Genomic DNA, 20,381 nt, shown 5'->3' with positions numbered 1-20,381 from the left:
CTATCACAATTCAAACTTTACATAAAACTCAGCATATCATATCTTCGGCCACTTATCTGATGGTGTACCCCTTTAGTGAATGGTTTATATTTCAATCTTCTAATGCTCTTTTTGTTGTTATTCTTATGTCCTGTTTATTAAATTAATCATAATTTTGGTCTCTCTCTCTCTCTGCTGAATGTATTATTGAGTTATTTGAATTTTGTGTCTGTATATTTGAGGATTTGTTACCAATGAAGGAAGAAAGGATAATCTGCACTTTCAATATACATTCACTTTTTCAGATTATATAGGTGGATTCAAAAAAAAAAAAAAAAAAAAAAATTAACATTACATGGGACATAGAAAATGTACTGTGCAATGCCCATGTTTAATTCCTTGAATGAAAAATACTGAAAAATTCACATAGCAATGTTTTGCATTAAATGGAACAGAAACATGGCAAGTAAAATTTAAAATTAGGCAAAAATAAATAAATAAATAAAGGAATCTTGGTTTGGTGAACATTTTGAATACATACACAATAGATTCCAGTACAGAAATACAAATTTACATTAAACAAATACATTACTGATCATTACAGATTTTGATGGCAATCACACATTAGGTCCTCTTCATCAGGTGCTAATTTTTTTTTCCTGTGTCTGACTGCCCTCAAAATTAATAGAGATTTATTCAAAGTCTACATGAACATTAAGTTTTTTTTGGGGGGGGTCTAATTTTAAATGTCTTACATGCTCTCCAAGTATTTGCCATCATTTTGGAACATGTCCCATGCAGCCTGCATATAGCTGCATATATGCCCAATAATATAATCATTACAGGGCTTTAATTTTTCATGTAGATCATTAGCATAACATAATGTCATTATGTAACACCTTGTTTAACCATCCTCTACAACCAAAAAAAAAAAAAAAAAAAAAAAAAAATCGCACATACACTTCCAGGCATGGCCATCCTTAATGAAATGCATAGAAGCTCCATCTGAAAGTACTCATATTGAAGAATATGTAGTGATACAGTATCCAGTGAATAGATTTTCATTAAAAAAATAAGAAAACGTTCACACCTATGTTGCATTGATTTTACATACTAAACATACTGTATAACAAGCTGAACAAGAATAAATTTATGTCATTACAGCAAAAATTTCCTTCTTTAAGTAAATTTTTTATTACCCATATAGTGGTAATATTTTTTTAAAAAATCACTGTATTATTTGTATACAGTTGGCAAGAAAGTAATTTCAGTTCTTTAGTCTTAAACTCAGTTTTTCTCATAAAAAATGTATTTTTAATCAGTCAAGTGTTTTCCATTCTGTTCGCTGACCTTTTGTATATTTTTTGTTACGTCATGATTCCATGTTCATAGAACTTCTGGTACTTATCCAGCACAAAAAATGAAGTCATTGTTATAACTGAAATTTTTACATTTAAGAAGTTTTATAAACTTCAAAATAAATGATAATCCAATGGTGCATGGTAGTGGCTATATCAGGAATGTTACATTTCTGAACTAAGCTTTAATGATTTTGTACATATTGCTAATGATGTGTGAAGCCTTGCATTGTCTTAGTAGAACAAGTTCCTTTTATGATTTGCAAATTCTGGCCTCTACTCTTTGATTGATTCTGTTGGCAGTATACATTTAAGTTGATCATTTAGTTGCTGGTAAGCAGCTCAAAATACACAGCACCTTTGTAATCCCGACAAAATGACAGTATGACCTTTCTCTGATGCAACTTAGCACTCGATTGTGCTGATTCATCATGCTTGGACCATAATATTTTCGTTTAATTAAAAGATCACAAGTGATAATTTGTTTCATAAAAGGGTTGATTGCATTATGTCTGATATGCATTTGGCAAATATTGATTTATGTTCAGTGATTTTTTTTCGATTCATGCAGAACCCAAATAGCAAGCTGCTTAACGAGTCCAAAACATTTAATGTGATTTTCAATTACTGTACGTGATACAATTAACCTCTTTGCAATCTCTTGCACAGTTATACAACAATGCTTTAAATTCATCAACTTCAGAAGATCGACCAGAACGTTGGTCATCTTCTCGTGAAAAATCTCCAGAATAAAAGGGAAAATTGAAGGCCTTTAGTAAATTTAATATGCTTTAGTTGAAATACAGTTGATCTAGGGTTTATTTTAGTAGCGAATATGGCTTCCATGAAAAAAAAAAAAAACTAACACAATGCTGGTTTCAAATGCACAGCCATTCATTTTGCGAAATAAAATGGAAATTGTGCTGCACCAAGAGTGTTTGGTGTAGGTGAAAGATGGAGCAGATGATGATGATGATGATTTATTAATAGATCAGAGTAATACAGATGGTGAAGATGAAGCACAATTTGATGATGTGCTTGAAGATATAATGGAAGATGAAGATAAACTTTTCGTGTTATCCGTAATGAACATTTTTAAGTTCATAAGGTATGTCACTTTTTTCAAATAAACAGCATTTAGGTATGTATAGAAATCTAATTTTTTTATGCTCATTCCTTAATCCATTAATTTTATACCTGGCATATAACAAGCACCCTTATATTTCAATCTTATTTTTGGTATTGAAAGTGCATGCTATGAACCAGAATATACAATATATATATATATATATATATTGAATTTAACAAATATTCTCTATTTGTATACAGCTAATTTATAGTTAATTCAAATTTAAAATTTAATTATGAAATTTTAATTGCAAATATAAAAGATTAATTATTGCCGCAAACTAATTTATAATATAATTTAAATTATATTCTAAAATTGTCGTCAAATTATAATTTTAAATTATATTGTAATTGTATTTAAATGATATTCTAAATTGTAATATTTAAATTATATTGTATTTAATTATATTGTAAATTAGTTTGCGGCAATAATTAATCTTTTATATTTGCAATTAAAATTTCATAATTAAATTTTACATTTGAATTAACTATAAATTAGCTTTATACGAATAGAGAATATTTATTAAATTCAAATTTCATTCCTTGCAGCAATGGCACAACAGAATTATTAAAATTTAATTTAACTTTACTACATTCTTGTGAAACAATATATATATATATTTAATATTAGAATTTATTTATTAACTCTTACAAAGAGTATTTCAGTATTATTGTAACTTAAAAAGTATGAGTTGCATACAACTTTCAGTATTATATGCAATTCAACTAGTTTTGAAATGTGAGAAATTATTATCAAAATTGGCTAAGGAATACTAACCATTCAAAATGTTATTAAAGTTTACCTGAAGGTATATTTGATGCAATATAAAATTATACAAATGACACAAATGTTAAAAAATTTTCACAACAGAAAGAAAATTTAAAAATCAAAATTAAATTGTTTATTTGCTAAAGGAGAATTGACTTTAAGGGAAAATGATTTTCCTTTAGCAGATATACAATAAATTGGTGATTATCGCATTTCGTCACAATCGATCCTTGAATACAAACCAAAAATATTTATAAAAGAATATCACTTTATAAGCTTGGAATTTTCCCCTAATACTTACAGGTACAGATAATATTATAACTTTTATTACTTTGGATATATAGAAAAATGCAACATCTATGCACCTTGCTTAGCTCTAAAAAAAACCTATACCAATCAGGAAAAAATATATTACCTTGATTTACAAACTACCCAGTACAATAAAATCAAAGTATTTGACAAAAGAAGGGGATGTAATTCTCCCATAATCAGACTAATAAACTGGAATACAAACCTATTAAAAAAGTTATTAGCAACAAAGTAATTAATCAAATACACAGAATTAAATATATCTGTACAGAAATTAACTACTTAAAAGATGGACTAAATGTGCTGATACAAGTACTTTTAAACAATAAAATTCCTTCACATTTTATTCACTATTCATTTAAAAAAGCAGACGCTAATTTTAAATCCTAATCCTTAAACTAATAAGTAATAATGGGCTAGTCTTAAAGCTACAACAGGAGGATTAGACCAGATATCTCATTAGCTTTAAAGATTTGTATATAATGTATTTATTGTAATAAAAAATTGTCTTGCAAATACTCTGGCTACTATACTTTTATTAACATAGCAACTTTTTATTTTCATAAAGCCTCAAACACTGCTGGTCCTAAGTGAAGATTTTCGACTTTTCTTTGCTGTCCAATCACTTTTAGGTAGACAAAGCAAACTTGACAGCCAATTAAAAGATTTATTCATTTTTTATTTATACAGTCAAAAGTCTTTAATCCGAACTCACCGGGACTTCGGCGATTCTGGATTATTGATTTTTCCAGATTAGAGATCATCAGTTTAAATCTGGCAAGATGGCATGCAGAAATTATAAAATTAAAAATATGAAACCATAATTTATGAAATAAAGAACTATGGCTGTTGTTAATGGATGCCATTTTTGATTGCACGTTGAATGTTAACAAAATCTGACTCGGTATTATTAACATTTATATTTAATTCTAGGATGATATACATTTTAACATATATTCACTTATACACAATCACATTGCATGCAGTTACAAGATGAGGATTTTTCAGTTCGCAAGTCCGCATGAGTAAAAATCAAGAAAGTCATATTACAGCTACAATAACATCACGGAAGGAAAGAGAGGTGAGTGCGTGCTTCACCGACAGCAGCCAGGAACCGAGTAACCAGTTCGAGTTTTCCTCCAGAGAGGAAGAGGGAGAAAGCTGGTAGCGCCCTCTCTCGGGGCAGCGGACAAATAATAATAATAAAGAGTTCTCCATAGAACAATTATGATCTAAAGGGTATCAAAATTTATCAAAAAAAAGTTTATTTGTTTTATTTTGTATAAAATTTTATTTGTTTACTTTATTAAACATTTCTTTCAATGTAAGTTGTTTAAGTTGCTTCATTTTATGTGATAATACTTTCTCTTTAATTCTATACACAGACATAATCTCTTGTTCAGTTACAAAGTTCTGCTGTTCAAGTCCTATAATTGCTGTGTTGAGAATACCGACTAATTAGTCAATCCAAATTTTTTCATTTTCAATAACCTCTGTGTCACTTTCTTCAGTATCGGAAGCGAATTATAATGACAAGGAATTTGATTCAAATCATATCAAATACGGACATTTAGTACGGAATTATAAACCAAATAAAATAAAAACATCTGCCTTGAAGATAAGGATAGTGCTGACAGATCAACTTCCAGTTCATTGGGCGCCGCGATGTCCCCCCCCCCGGCAGAGCAGCGTGAAATTGATAAACAGATTTCGGAATGGTTAGAGAAACAAAGGATATAGCCTTTATCCATTTTTTGCAACAATTCCACTTTTTGTTTGATGGACATCGAAACATACTTTTGCTTTAGAGATCCTTTGGCAGCTCCAAGATCGGAAATTCTATTTGACATAATCGAAAGTTCAAGCTTACTTTCATGAAATTGCTCTAACAGTCTGCAAAAAATAATAAGCTGGATCTGTTTTAATCCTAGTATTCGGTGCACAAGGGATTTGGCTACTTTTGGCGACTTTATGACGAGCAGTAAACGGGACATATACGACGAGTAGTTAAAACCAGTCATTTTGGTGTTGGAGATAATTTTCAAAATCGTGCCAAGGCTGCACCGTATACTAGGATTTTACAGCCGGATCCAATTCGAAGATTAAGGAACAACACAATCTGCAACATTAACTAAAATAGATAATTAGATAATTTTAACTTAGCTTATACCATCCGTTATACATTAAACGCGCATGCGTAAAGTATTATGCACGTGTGTAAAGGTATTACGCACATGCGTGAACACATTATGTGTTGACGCATGCACAGAAATTTAGTAGCTTTGAGGTCCAGATTATAGATCATTCCGGATTAACGACTTTTGACTGTATATATTTTTTCCCAATGGTGGGGCTCTAGTCCTTTATGGGCATTTGCCACTACTAAGGTCGAAACAGTGGTCTCTTTATAATGGAGACACATAATAGGTGGGCCACCAGTGTATCCAGTGAAGGGGCAGACAAATAACATACATGCCTTTTCTGGAATTCGAACCCAGGCCCTTCGGTACAGCAGTCAGAGTCATTGACTTTCCTGTCTGGGTGTTTAAGAGATTTATAACAACAAGTAGTCCCATTCAGTCTAAAAATTATAGCCAAACACAAGATTGTGCTCTAAAAGTTTCTCACCAACTAATCACGTGTCCAGTTCTAAGTTCTTAGCTGACAAATTTTTCTGGTAAACCTAGTATGTCACTTTCATCAGTTCCACTGTACTTTAAGTAGTTCACTCCCTTTCTTTGATGTTGAACAGTAAGTTTAAATAATATTTTTAGGCCTAAATTTGTATTTAGTTGTACACTAGCTTTTTTAGTTTTTCACTTAATTAAATGGCTAGTTCCTTTCTCCATTAAATTTTTGCCTATATTCTATTGCATTACTTACTTGTTTTACATTACCCCTCCCTTTTTCTACACTATTATGAATATGTCCCATTATCCTGTCGGGGGAAATCAATCATCATGGAATACATATTTAAATTTCATCTTCATTTTGTTTTTTGTGTATATCAAAAGTAATTTGTGGTTTGTATTCAAGGATCAATTGGGTGATAATCCCCAAATTTACTCAGCATCTGCTAAAGGCAAAGCCAGATCTTGGATTTTTCCAAGGTGGGACAAAAAATTAAGACTGTTGCCCTCACCCATCCTCCTTTAAGTTTCATTAATGAATTTTATTTTGTTAAATGAACACAAAAGTAGGGTAGGATTTGAGATAAAACATAAAATCCTTTTTATAGTATAAAATTCTTTATGTGTCATTTTTCATTATAAAGGAAAAATATATACCAAAAGTTATATAATTGAAAACCCACACACCCCCTCCTAGGGATATGGTCTTTCCAGTGAGCTTACTTTGTGATTCAGGAGTGCCTATAATCCTTCAGTCTTTGCTACCATTCGTTTTTCTACTCTAGGAGAAATGAGCACCCACTAAGCTTCTCATGACTCCGTATGTTAAGTCCCTCTGAAGCCAGATGGCGCTGCCATCGTTACTGTTTACAAAAAGAATGTGAATTACTTTTGAGAGTTGGCTTCAATGGCGAAGCAGAAAGTGATTGTGGGAGCCTGAGCGTCTCTCAAAAATTAGTATAATAAAGATAAAGATATGTTACAAAGTAGTTTGTAAATTAGTTTAATTGAGAGTTACAGTCCATTTAAAAATCGCCGGATCATTTGAGTGGTCCAGTAGAGCCGCAGAGATATCAGCTAAATAAATAATCTAGTGTAAAACAGTGAGTTTGCCATTTTGTTTCAATGGAATTCGTGTTTGTGGATTATAGCCAGTTGCTGAAAGAAAGGGGTAAGTAAAAAACCCTTGACACTCTATTCATTATTAACTGTTGCATTTAGTAAATTCTGAATTAAGTTTGTGTGATAATTTGTTATTGATAAGTGAAGCGAAAATGGCTACGAAACTGAAAGATGTTCTCACTAAAAAGAGAACTCAAAAAACTATCCTATCGAAGTTGCAAAAGAAACTTTGTGAGCCAGATTTAAGTGTTAGTGATTTAGAATTGTTAAAAACTAAATTTAACAATCTGCAAAATGAATTCGATAATATTTTTGATTCTATTATCAATTTAACTAGTGAAGAAAATATCAAAAAAATCTTCAGTGATCAAGATGAAATCAATAGTAGTATTATTGATATAGAATTTGAAATAAATAATAGATTGTCGAACGTTGTTAAAGAAAATAAAGTAGAAAATGCAGTAATTTCTGAAAATACTGTTGTGCGTTTACCTAAGATTTAGTTACCGACATTTTCAGGAGAAATGCATTCTTGGCTTTCCTTTAAGGACATTTTTAAAGCGAGTATTGATCAAAACCCAAATTTATCAGATGCTGTAAAATTGCAATATTTGAAATCAGCACTGAAAGGAGATGCTTTTAGAATTATCCAAACGATAGCTATAACGGATAATAATTATAAGTTAGCGTGGTCTCTTCTTGAAGAAAGATACTCGAATCCTAGATAACAAGTGTATGCTCATCTTAAAAGATTTATGAGTATTCCCGTTATTCAAAACGAGTCAGCTTCTGCGATTCTAAATTTAATTGATGTTACAAGTGAAGTTGTAAGATCGTTAGAATGTTTAGAACAAAAGTTAGATGGGGTTTCATCCGCTATATTTGCCTTTATTCTTAGCCAGAAACTTGATCAGAATACTAAGTTATGGTGGGAAAGGAATTTAAAGAAAGAAAAAATACCGAACATTACAGAGTTATTAGAATTTCTAAAGGATCACGCGAGGACATTAAACGCTTCTAGAATTCCAGTAATGTCTAAATCAAAAGCTTCAGTAAGTCAATCAAAGGTTTCTTCAATGGTTTCATATGTGACTGAAAAACGTGCTTTAATTTGTAAACTGTGTAATGTGGAACATAAATTATTTAAATGCCCTAAATTTCAAAAATTCAGCTTAAAGGATAGAGTCGAGTATGTTAAAAAGCACAACTTATGTTTCTGCTGTTTTGGAAATCATGGAGTGAGAAATTGCCCTTCAAATTACTCTTGTAGGCTATGCAGAAAAAAGCACAATTCGTTACTGTGTTATGAGCGAGAAAAAGTTTCGATTTCCCAAAATAGAGAGAGTTGCGAAATCGCCTCTCTGTCGGATCAAAAGTCAGACGCCAGTTCGTCTACGGAAGTAGCGAAACTGAACGCTCACGCAAAGCCATTTATAAATAAAGATAGCGAGTGGTTTTATGACAGCTAATATAAATAAAAATTGTAATGCAGTTAATAGAGTCCTACTATCGACAGCGATTGTTTATATTAAGGGAAATGGAAGAGAAATATTTCCAGCCAGAACTTTGCTTGACAGTGGAAGTATGATTCATCTTTGTTCATCGCAATTAGCTGAGAAGCTTCATTTGCAAAGAGAAAATGTAAACCTATCAGTAGGATGTTTATCTGGGATTTCAACAACGGTGAAATCAAAAATAAGTGCGGTTATTTTAAATAGAGGAAACACATACAGTTGTAAACTAGATTTTTCGTAATTCCGAAAATTACTCATTTGATGCCTTCTACACAAATTGAAGTCTGTAATATTGAGATTCCACAAGGAGTTACGTTAGCTGATCCAGACTTTCACAAACCGGGTAAAATTCAGTTACTTTTAGGATCTGAAATATTTTTCGATTTGATAAGATCCGGGCAAATTTATGTACCAAATACAAATTTAGTGTTACAAAACTCAGCATTTGGGTATTTGGTAAGCGGTAGCATTGAAGATTTACCACATGAGAAACAAATGCATTGTGGGTTAATTTATGACAATGTCGAAACACAGTTGAAGAAGTTTTTTGATTTGGAATAAATTGGTATCAGAGATGATCCCAATTCTTACGATGAAGATAAAGCATTAGAGATATTCAACAAAACTGTTAGTTTCAGAGATGGTCGTTATATTGTTAGTTTGCCTTGGAAGAAACGTTGGGAACATTTAGGCGACAATTTTGGTGTCGCAGAAAAAAGAATAAAAATCCTGATGAGAAAAATGCAGCATGATAATACATTATACCTGAAATATAGAGAAACTTTAGAAGAGTACCTAAATCAAGGGATAATAGAAAGAGTGTTAGATCCTACGAAACCAGTAAACAAGCCAGTTTTTTATATGCCGCATCAGGCAGTTTATAGAGAAGAAAGCATTACAACAAAAATGCGTATTGTATTTGATGCGAGCTCACATGAAATAGGTAGTCTGTCCCTGAATGATTGTTTGTGGCCAGGTATTAATCTGAATCAAAATATATTTCACTTGCTGATATATTTTAGACTTAATAGAGTTGCAATCTTAGGAGATATCGAAAAGGCATTTTTACAGATCGTGTTAGCTGAGAAAGATCGAGATGCAGTTAGATTTTTATTTGTTACGAATATTGATACACCTTTGCAGAATACCGACGATCAGCTAGAAGTGTATAGATTTAAGCGTGTGCTCTTTGGTGTTAATTCCAGTCCTTTTTTGTTAGCGGCAACTATAAAGCTGCATATCCAAAAGTACAGAAATTTGTATCCCGATACCTTTCAAATTCTTGATACATGCATGTATGTTGATGATCTTGTTAAAAGAGCAGATGATGTATCAGAAGCCTTAAAAACTTCAAGGGAAGCAAAGGAAATTATGCGTGGAGCTGGGATGAATCTACGCAAATGGGTGACGAATGATTATCATTTAGCTAAAAAATGGGAAGAAGAAAATTTTGATATTCATCCCCTAAGCTCAAATGAAAGGATACTGAAGGTATTAGGAATTCAATGGAACATTCAGGAAGATAGTTTGAGTATAGAGACTTCTTGTTTGACGAAAATTTCGAGGAGAAAGAAAAGTACCAAACGCTTCATCCTCCAAACAGCTGGAAAAATATATGATCCTCTTGGACACATCACACCATTCACTGTTAGAATAAAACTTTTACTACAAAAGCTATGGTTACGTAAATTACCGTGGGATGAAGAGCTTCCTTCTGATTTAAACGACGAGTGGTCTGAGTGGTGTAGCGAGCTTTCAGAACTTAGTAACATTACTGTTCCAAGATTTGCTTTGGATTCATGTCATGAAAATATAGAGATCCATGTTTTTTCTGACGCAAGTCAAAAGTTGTATGGTGCAGCCGTTTACGTAAAGGTACAGAATCAAGAAAAAATTTCTGTGAATTTGCTGGCTTCCAAGATCAGAGTTTCACCTGTCAAAAAAGTTTCCTTGCCTCGACTTGAATTAATGGGTGCACTGATTGGTGCAAGATTGGGAACGGAAGTTAAAAAAGTTCTAGATCGTAAAGGTTCATCTAATATCTTTTTTTGGAGTGATTCTAAAGTTACACTGTATTGGATCAAAGGATCAAGCAGGAGATGGAAGTCTTTCGTTCAAAATCGCGTCGACGAGATTCAGAAGTTGACTAATCCAGATTCATGGTTTTATTGTTCAACCAAAGACAATCCAGCCGATCTTCTAACGCGTGGAGTTAGTGCCTCTTCTCTAGTGAACAATTCAAAGTGGTGGACTTGTGCAGAATTTTTTACAGAGCCGCATCTTCCCTACAAGTGCTTACAACCAATAAATAGTTCCAGAGGTTGAGAACCTAACACCAAATGAAAGGGAGTCCTTTGTGCAAGAAAGCAAAAGTTCTAGTGACATTAATGACATTTCTGAGAGAACTATGTTGATTGACATGAACTCTAACGTTTTAGACGAACTCTTGAATATTAGTAACAATTATTATAGAATAATTAATGTTCTTTCTTATATTTTTAGGTTTATTTGTAATTGCAGGAAAGGTGAATCAAGAAAGGTAGGCCCTCTTCAACTAGAGGAGGTAAGAATAGCTGAGGAAATTTTTCATAATTCTAAACTAGTTAAATTGAATATTAATTACTTTATTTAAATTATAATAATATTGTAATACTGTTCCTGGGAGGTAATAATTAAATTCTAGTATTATAAAACATATATGAATACATACCAGTGCATATGTGTGCATTATTAAATATTTGAAACAGTAAAATTTATAATAATGAAAACAAAACTCACAAGGTGCATAGCAAGATGAATAGGCAGGCAGTATGTATAATACGAAGTCTTATATTCAACATTGGTATTATACCTTTGTATTAAGAAGTTCTCAAATTTTGGCCTTTGGTTTGGAGGATTGTTTAACATATCTAAACATTGACCATAAGCTGTTTTACGGACAACCTGAAAGCAATATAAAGACATTAATATGCCAATGAATGCAAATATTATTATGAAAATCTTTAAACTTATACTTTTTGTGAGTAATAACATATTTAGTTATACTATCGTAAGATTTCATGCTCTTGCACACGAAGCATGATATGATAACTGAGAAAACTTTCATGTGACTTTAGAAGATTACATCAAAAAACAGGATTTTAGCACAGCTTAACAGCCATTTTTAAATGAAAACAAAATTTTTTTGCTCATTTAAGACCTATCAATTATTCAAAGGAGTCTACTCAATCCGATAGCACTAATGCTGAAAAATTCAGACATTAGAAAATTCAAATGTAATTACTTTACATCGTGTTCATATTAAAAAATGCTTTACCTGAATAGAAGATATATATATTTTTAGAAAAGTAAATTTTAAGTAGGGCGAAAAAAGCTTCAACATAAATTTTTTAACATGAATTTTACACTTATGATTTTTACTCTCAGAAAACAGAGATGAATGTTATGAAAAATGGCCAAGTATGTCATAGGTCAGCAAAGACTGCTTTGAAAGGTGAATGAAAATAAACTATAATACAACATGATAAACTTTCAATTGCAGTATACATTTGTATATAGAATCTCGCAGGCCCAATAACTGCATTTACAATTTTACATTACTTATGATACTTATTAAAATATTCTTCAAACATTTAAAAAATTTCAGCAAGCTTTTAAATCTTCCAGGTTCCTCTAAAACTTGACAAGATGAAGACACTGAACATTAGATTTAATTATATGATTTCAGTGGGGGGAAAATGCAATGAACACTGGTGAAATAATTCAAATGCTATTAAATGCCTTACTTATATATTATTTTATGTATGCAAAAGAAAATCTCAATTACTTAAATATCCTATTAAAATGCATTTTTCCTCCCTTCCCCATGGATATAAGACAAAAATTTCAAAAATTATCGATATATCAAAAGTTTTTAATGCTTTATACAGAAAATCTGGTCACTTGAACTAGTTAGTAAAGCAACTGACATAAGCCAAAAAAATTATACCTCCTGAAAAAAATAGACTCCTTTTTCATTAATTTTGACATTCATTTAAAATATTTCACCTATTTTTTCGAAAGTTTAACTCATTTACTTATATGTCTCATATTGAATCAATGACTTTATTTTTACTTTTTCATCTCATCCCACAAAAAAGTTTAAAGTTTAACTCTCTGAGTATTCTACATAGTAAGTGAGATATTTGTCCAAGAAAAAGCTTTAGAAAAATACAGCACCTCAATCAAATTCTACATCAACATTACATTAACTAATTCTGCAAACTGGATTAGTTATTTGCAATTATAGTATATATATATAATATCTGGTTAATTATGTTTGTTACTAATAGGAATTAAGCAGAAACGTACAAATTCCTTCCTCAGAGAATATATTTTTCTTAACTATTATTCTTAAACTAGCCAGACTTTTAACCAAATAAAACTGAAAATAATTAATTATGCAACCTTTTCTGGAAGTCGAAAGTTGGACTTACCTCAATAAATTCATGCAAAATATTCATATAGGATTTTAAACCTTCGAAATGCTTCCTTAAAACTTTGTAGACTCCACAATGAAGTAAGATAGCATCATTGACAGCACAAAGACCAACTTCAGGCTTTCGAAATATAAACCAAAAAAAAAAAATTAATTTTAAAACTTTGATAATGATGATGATAATGATAATAATGTAAGGCACTAATTTTATTGCACTGTTGAAAAAGCAAAATATTATCAACTCAAATCTTTAAAAACACTGGAAAGAAAATCTAATCGATATGACTACTACAAGCGCTGAAAAAAAAAAAAAAAAAAAAGAGTTAAAAATTTAACACAGAATTATTGTGTGTGAAGCATGCTACACCTCAGCTTTCTTCTGGTAGTGGTTTTGGTTCAAGTTTAGGACCTTCAAAACACAAGAAGAGGGAAAGAAACTCTGCTTTGAATAATTGGCGAGCAGATAAGTATTCAAAATTAAGATTAATATAATTACTTGTTATTAATGTTATGTTTAATACACTCACTTCCAAAAGTTATGCACGAAGATGTAAAATGCAAAAAAAATCAACAAATACTGCTTTGATTGACACAAAATTTGGCAGGAAAGTAGCATATATATTTATAAATAAAACAAAATCAATAATTATATACAAAAATGAAAACAATATTAAATTTTTGTATGTTATCAGATAAAGACATACTGGAGACTTAAACAGAATTATGTATAAAGTGAAATAAACAGCATAAAATGAAAAAAAAAGGACATTAATAGGGTACGTGATCCCCCCTCATCTGTATACAAAGTTTACACCTTGCGACCATGCTTTCAATTAGGTGGTCAACCACCACAGAATTAAGCAATCACCACTCTTCTTGTAGAGCAGTTTCCAGCTCAATAAGAGTGGATGGAGGTGGGAAATGTGAATATTCAGCACGGCCGAGAGCATGCCAAAGATTTTCAATGGGATTAAGGTCGAGCGAATATGCTGGCCACACCATACACAATCCCTTCACTCTCCAAGTAGTCATCAACGATGTCAGCTCTATGGGGACATGTGTTATCGTCCATTAAAACAAAATTAGGGCCAATTGCTGCAGCATACAATCTCACAATGGGTTCTAGGACTTCATCTTGATATCGAAGAGCCGTCAAAGAACCCGTTTATAGATGTGCAGGTCAGTGTGGTATCCTAATGAAACCCCTGCCCACATCATAATGCTTCCGCCTCGGAATGCGTGACGTTCGGTGATGTTTTGGGACTGATTGCGTGTTCGTAGTTCACCCCATATCCTTATACGCTTGTCATCTGGTTCCAGAGGAAATCTTGACTTATCAGTAAACATGACATTGCCCCAGTCAGACACATTTCAATTGACATGTTCCCAGCACCACTGTAACCGTGCCCCTCTTAAATGGACGGATAGAGGAACACAAACTCGAGGTATACGGGCGTACAGTCCACTCATATGTAATCTTCGGTGTACAGTAGCTGCAGATATCGCCTTACCAATGGACACTGTAATCATAGATGTCACAGGTGTGGAGGTCACTCTGCGATTCTGCTCGGCTACAATAGCAATAGATCAATCTTCCGTGGGGGTTGTAACCCTTGGGCGACCAGCTACGGGTCTTTGGACAACTGTCTGTGTGGTTTGGAATTGTTTCCATTAACGTGAAATTACAGAATGATGAATGCCAAAGAAAACAGCAACATCTGTGATCGACTGTCCTGCTTCAATGCACCCACAGCACGTCAGCGCTCAGAATCTTCCATTCATCTTCTGGAGATCATAGAAACACGCATGTCTTGAAAACAAATTGTACGAAAGTTTTAAATACCTTCTATCAGCACTTACAATCAACTTCTGTAACCCTTCATAAAGCTGGCTTCTTATAAGACTGCCTTTTTTCATATTTCTTGACATGAAAGTGCGATTGGCTGTTACCTAACATATTTGCATACATCCATCTACCTCTGCAGCGAATTGCATCCTCTTCAATTCTGATTGAGGAAATTAGCATTTTCCTCTCCATGCTTAACTTTTGGAAGTGAGTGTATGTTTAGCATTTCACTAAGATAAGGCCTCTTCACGTATGGATTACTTATTTGACATATAACGAGAGCAGTCACCTTGGGAAGAAAAGGTAGGTTCAATTTTGATATTTCTATTGAAATATTTAAAGAAAAACAAAGGAACATGGCATACCTTGCTGGGATAATGATCTGCATTTTATATCGTATGATATAATTTGTTTGAAATACAGTCAAATACCACAAATCTGCCAACTCCTGAAATCCACGTTGCCTCTCAAAATATAAACATTCAGTTTGTAGGTTCCGGAAACCGCAACATTGAGTACAAAATATCGAAGAAAAAATACTTACCGAATAATGACGTCATAATTACTGAATAATAATGTGTCATAACGAAAATACCAAATTATTGACATAAAAAAAGTTTTAAAAAATAAGATAAAAGTTTTCTCCCTCTAATCTCTGCATCAAGGTAAAAAAGCAGATGATTCACTCAACTCTTCAAGTTCACGATTCCGGTTGTTATATTTTCTGAGCTCTGTTATTTCACAAGATTGTTTAGTGCTGCCTTTTTTTATATCCTGATATCGTGTGGATAAATTAGGAATATTTTAAATTTCAGCCCTTTTTAATACAATGACAGATAAGAAACGCACTCATGGTTTTACGGCTTGCAACATTGAAAAAACGTAAACACGTTGCATTGATGGTAATGCAAAAAAGTGAAAATTCTGCAAAAGATGAAGGCAGGTGCTACTCCTTGATTTATAGCAGAATGGTATGGAATTGCAACAAAATTGTGTATGATATACAAAAAAATAAAGAAAAGCTGTTGAAATTTTACAGCAACAGTGATTCTAACACCGGAATCCGAAACCGGAAATCTTTGCACGAGGCGAAATCGTCAAACCTCGATGCTGTGTACCTATAATATAATTCATTGAATAATTGCAATTTTATGAATATAATAAATTACTGCAATAATGTATGTAATAATTTAATTATCTAATACGCCTTATTTATTTTGCACTTTTAGTCCGAATATTATGCTTTATCTTTTCTATCCTGAAATCCGCAAAATCCTAAAATCCGCACAACCTCTGGTCCCAAGATTTGTGGATTTCTGGACTTTTACTGAATATTTGAATATCACATAAGTACTGAATTTTGAATTAAGCATAGAAAAGCAAAGTCTTCTTCAATGGCCAGACAGCCCAGGATGGACTCTTACCTTCCACAGAATCGAATTCCAATCTCTTCTATCCCTGGCCATGGACATCCAATTGGTTATTTTTAAAATTCTTAAGTCTGTTTTCCAAACAGTCGAGCTGCCTAAGTTTCGATCTCCCTCTTTTTCGGGTGCCGAATCGTCTGGCCGAGATCTTTTTAGTTACTCGATTTTCATCCATTCTGCACAGGTGTCCTGCCCATTTAATTCTCTGAATCCTTATATATTTTACTATATCTATTTCTTTATAGGATTTATAGAGTTCAGAGTTAGTTGTTCTTCTCCAAATAATATTACATTGTATGCCACCAAAAATACTTCTCAAAATTTTTCTTTCAAAGACAGAAATGATACTTTTAGCTTTTTCTGTCACTGCCCAGGTCTCAGCACAGTATGTACGAATGGGTCTGATTAAGTTTTTGTAAATTAAAATCTTTGTTTTTCTACTAGTCAAGTTAGACTTCAAATATTTGTTGAAACCAAAAAAACATCAGTTAGCATCTGTGACTCAACTATGGATCTAAGGCATTAAATCATTGAGAGTATTAACTTCTGATCCTAAATATTTAAATTTGCTAACAGTTTCAAATTTGTAATTCCCAATTTCAAAGTAGAGGCTGCTCTTATTACCACATGACATGTATTTAGTTTTATTTTGGATGAAAGCAAAGTAGAATAAGAAAAATGGCCACTGAACCATTAATACTGTTATATGAAAACAGTCAACATTAAAGGCATCAATTTTAAACCTTGTTCAAAGATCGAAGCTGAAATTGCAAAAACAGAAGTAACTGCCATAGTTAGTGAAACTGAGTTTTATTTAGAATAATTAAACAACAAATTTGAAAAGTCTTAAATTGACAGATATCAAAATAGAAAAGTTTGTAGATTCCAAAGATCTTGATAAACAATTTGAATCTGCCGATGAATACCGAGAAAAAATCGTGACTTGGAGATTCAGGGCAAACAAATATTTAAAATGTCTGATTCAAAAGAATAATCCTTTTGACTCTTCCGATTCATCACTTAATTTAGATGCAAATCCTCAGCAAATGCTTAATGTGAAGTTACCTAAAATAACAATTCCAAAGTTTTATATAAGTGGACTCTGGAATTCATTTAAAACTTTGATATACAATAAAAAATTACCTGACAATGTTAACAAATTCAATTATTTAAAAGCCAATTTAGCCAGAACTGTCCTGAAAAAATTTAAAAGGTTTTCCTATTTCGAGAGAAAATTACAAAAAAATCTGTTTCTTTGCTTGAACAAAAACTCAGAAGCTGAAAAAAAATGTGAAAGCTTTCAGATTTTACATTATACAAAGGTAACACACAAAACCTTTTTTAAAATTTTGTGTTACCTTTATTTATTAAATATCATGCTCTTCGCACTTAAACCATAAAATTCAATTCAACAGCAGCATCGCAAAATAATTTTTAAATGAGCATATCTTTAAAATTTCTGATACACAGTCTTGCACACCGGAGGTAAAAATTTTTTTTTCTATATGGTGTTGCCACTGCTCGCTTCGAAATCGTCGATTTTGTTCATCAAAAATTCATTAAAATGTTACAAAATATGAAATCAATAATAAAATAAATTCCAAATTAGGCCTTCCAGATGCCCATATTTGGGTGGAGACGTACGGTATTAAAAATTGGATGGCTCTAGGTACCATTGTTTTATCACAATGTGAGAAATATACATACACTTATGCAGATTTTTCATTTTTTAATTTCTTTAAATATAACTCAGGGCGAGAATATTTGGTGGCAACAATCTGAAAAGTGAAACAGACATTTAAAGTTTTTGATGCAAAATGCCAAAACGAAATTAACAGACCTTCTGGGCTAAAAAGCAGCTTTGATAAATGCCTACATGAAATTATTACTAGAAATAAATACGTATGCTTAAATGTTCCAAAGACATCATTTTAAAAGATGTTAAAAGATCTGCCCATGACAGCCCTAGATCGCTTTCTGAGTTAGGAGCATCTAAAAATTATTCAGTTTAAAAGGAAAGAAAAGGTGCTCTGTGGAAGATGATATCTATGCCACAACCAAAAAAATTACTTTACGAAATACAGTACAAAGTCCGAGATCCGGAATCAATGAATGCAGATTTGGGATTTTTCCGGACATTAGATCATCAAATTAAATCTAATAAGATGGCACATAGAAATTATAAAATTTAAAAAATGAAATAATGAAGCATTTATGATATAAAAGGGTATCAAAATTTACAAAAAAAAGCTTAATATTTATTTCTTTACTTTATTAAACATTTCTTTCAATGTAAGTTGTTTAAGTTGCTTCGTTTTTATGCTAATACTTTCTCTTTAATTCTGTAGACAGACGTAATTTCTTGTTCAGTCATAAAGTTCCATTGTTTAAGTTCTGCAATAGCTGTGTCAAGAATTTCGACTAACTTGTCAATCTAAATATTTTCATTTTCAATAACTTTTTTCACTATCGGTAGCAGTATTTTCTAGATCTAGAAATATACTACAGATTTCGCAGTCCATTGATTGATGATTGGGGCATTGTCATCGCAATGAAAAACTTCTGCTCTATCATCTTCACTTCTCTACAAAATCCATTAACTGAAAATTTCACTTTTGGTTTGCAATATCAAAAAACCTTCAAATTGAGGCTATCATCTTCATCGTCCTCACCATGAAATGTGGAAGCTGGCCATAAATTATGCCAAGCATTTTTTAGCATATCTGGAGACACATCCTTCCACGATCTTGCGATGCTCCATACAGCAGATTTTATGCTAAAATATTTCAAAAATTCTTGAATAGTCTTGCCATTACTCAAGAAATTTGACATGAATTTTAAAAATGCTGCTTTATTTGCGCATTTCAGAGTGCGCACCATTTCGATATCCATAGGCTGAATGACGGATGTACAATTTGGAGGAAAGAATAATATGGATATATTATCTTTCACTAAAACTTTAAGAGACATATGAGCCTAACAGTTGTCTACAATTAGGACAATTTTTGCGTTATCAGGTAAACCAACCGAATGTTGCCGAGCCTCGGGTATTGATTTTTCAAACCAATCATTCATTAACGCTTGTATCATCCATGTCCTTTTATTTCCACGATGTATAACAAGGAAAATCATTACTCCATTAAATGCTCGAGGTCGTGTATTTTTTCCGATTACCGAAAGTTTACACTTGAGTGTTCCTGCAGTATTTTTGCATGCTGAAATTGTTAGTCTCACTTTGGAATCTTTGACACTAGTTGGAGCCTTTTCTAGAGATGTTGCAAGGTATTTCATGGTACAAATTGCCAGAAAATACCAGTTTTATCAGTGTTGTAAATTTGTTCGGGTGATAACTTTTCACTAGTAACGAGTTCAAGGAATTCAAATGGTTCAGAAGCTTCAGGATAAGCTGAAGCTTTATCACCTGAAATTTTTAATTGCCTTATATCATGGTGATTTTTAAATCTGGTCAACCAGCCTGTGGAATATATGCACTCAGTTTTCAAGTTAATTTCTACATGAAATATTTTGGCTCAAGCCATTAGCACTGTATCCGTCAATAGCATGCCTCTGCTGCGACGCTGTCTAACCCATTCAATAATTATTTTGTCAGGATCGTAAATTCTAGCATAACGAATAACTTTTTTGTTATTCATTGTGAGTAGGGTGTCGGAATCACCAAAAATTCAAAAAATTCCCTTTTCTGTTTCCTATGTCATATACGTATACTTTAATGTAGTAACAACTCAACTTTGTATCAGACAAGAGACAACTCAACTCTTTTGTTTACCCTAGTATCCTGAATATAGCATGCAGTAATAAATG

The 20,381-nt window shown here is 32.2% G+C and overlaps 1 protein-coding gene across 1 annotated transcript in view; it reads right to left on the bottom strand.

Moving 5' to 3' along the window:
- Positions 1 to 20,381, bottom strand: part of Fpps (Farnesyl pyrophosphate synthase) — an 85,477-nt gene that overhangs the window by 11,342 nt on the left and 53,754 nt on the right. Inside the window, exons 5-6 of the mRNA XM_085808377.1 lie at positions 13,285 to 13,407; positions 11,588 to 11,752 (exon numbers count right to left, since the gene is read on the bottom strand). Of these exons, the coding sequence (XP_085664503.1) occupies positions 11,588 to 11,752; positions 13,285 to 13,407 (288 nt within the window). The remainder of the gene's footprint in view (positions 1 to 11,587; positions 11,753 to 13,284; positions 13,408 to 20,381) is intronic.

The sequence above is a fragment of the Stegodyphus dumicola genome, chromosome X1 (genome assembly GCF_044657685.1).
Source record: "Stegodyphus dumicola isolate Sdum_Otavi_A_Nest chromosome X1, ASM4465768v1".
Classification (NCBI taxonomy): Eukaryota; Metazoa; Arthropoda; class Arachnida; order Araneae; family Eresidae; genus Stegodyphus; species Stegodyphus dumicola.
Note: the sequence above shows the minus strand (reverse complement) of the source record. Positions and strands in the feature narration are given on the sequence as shown.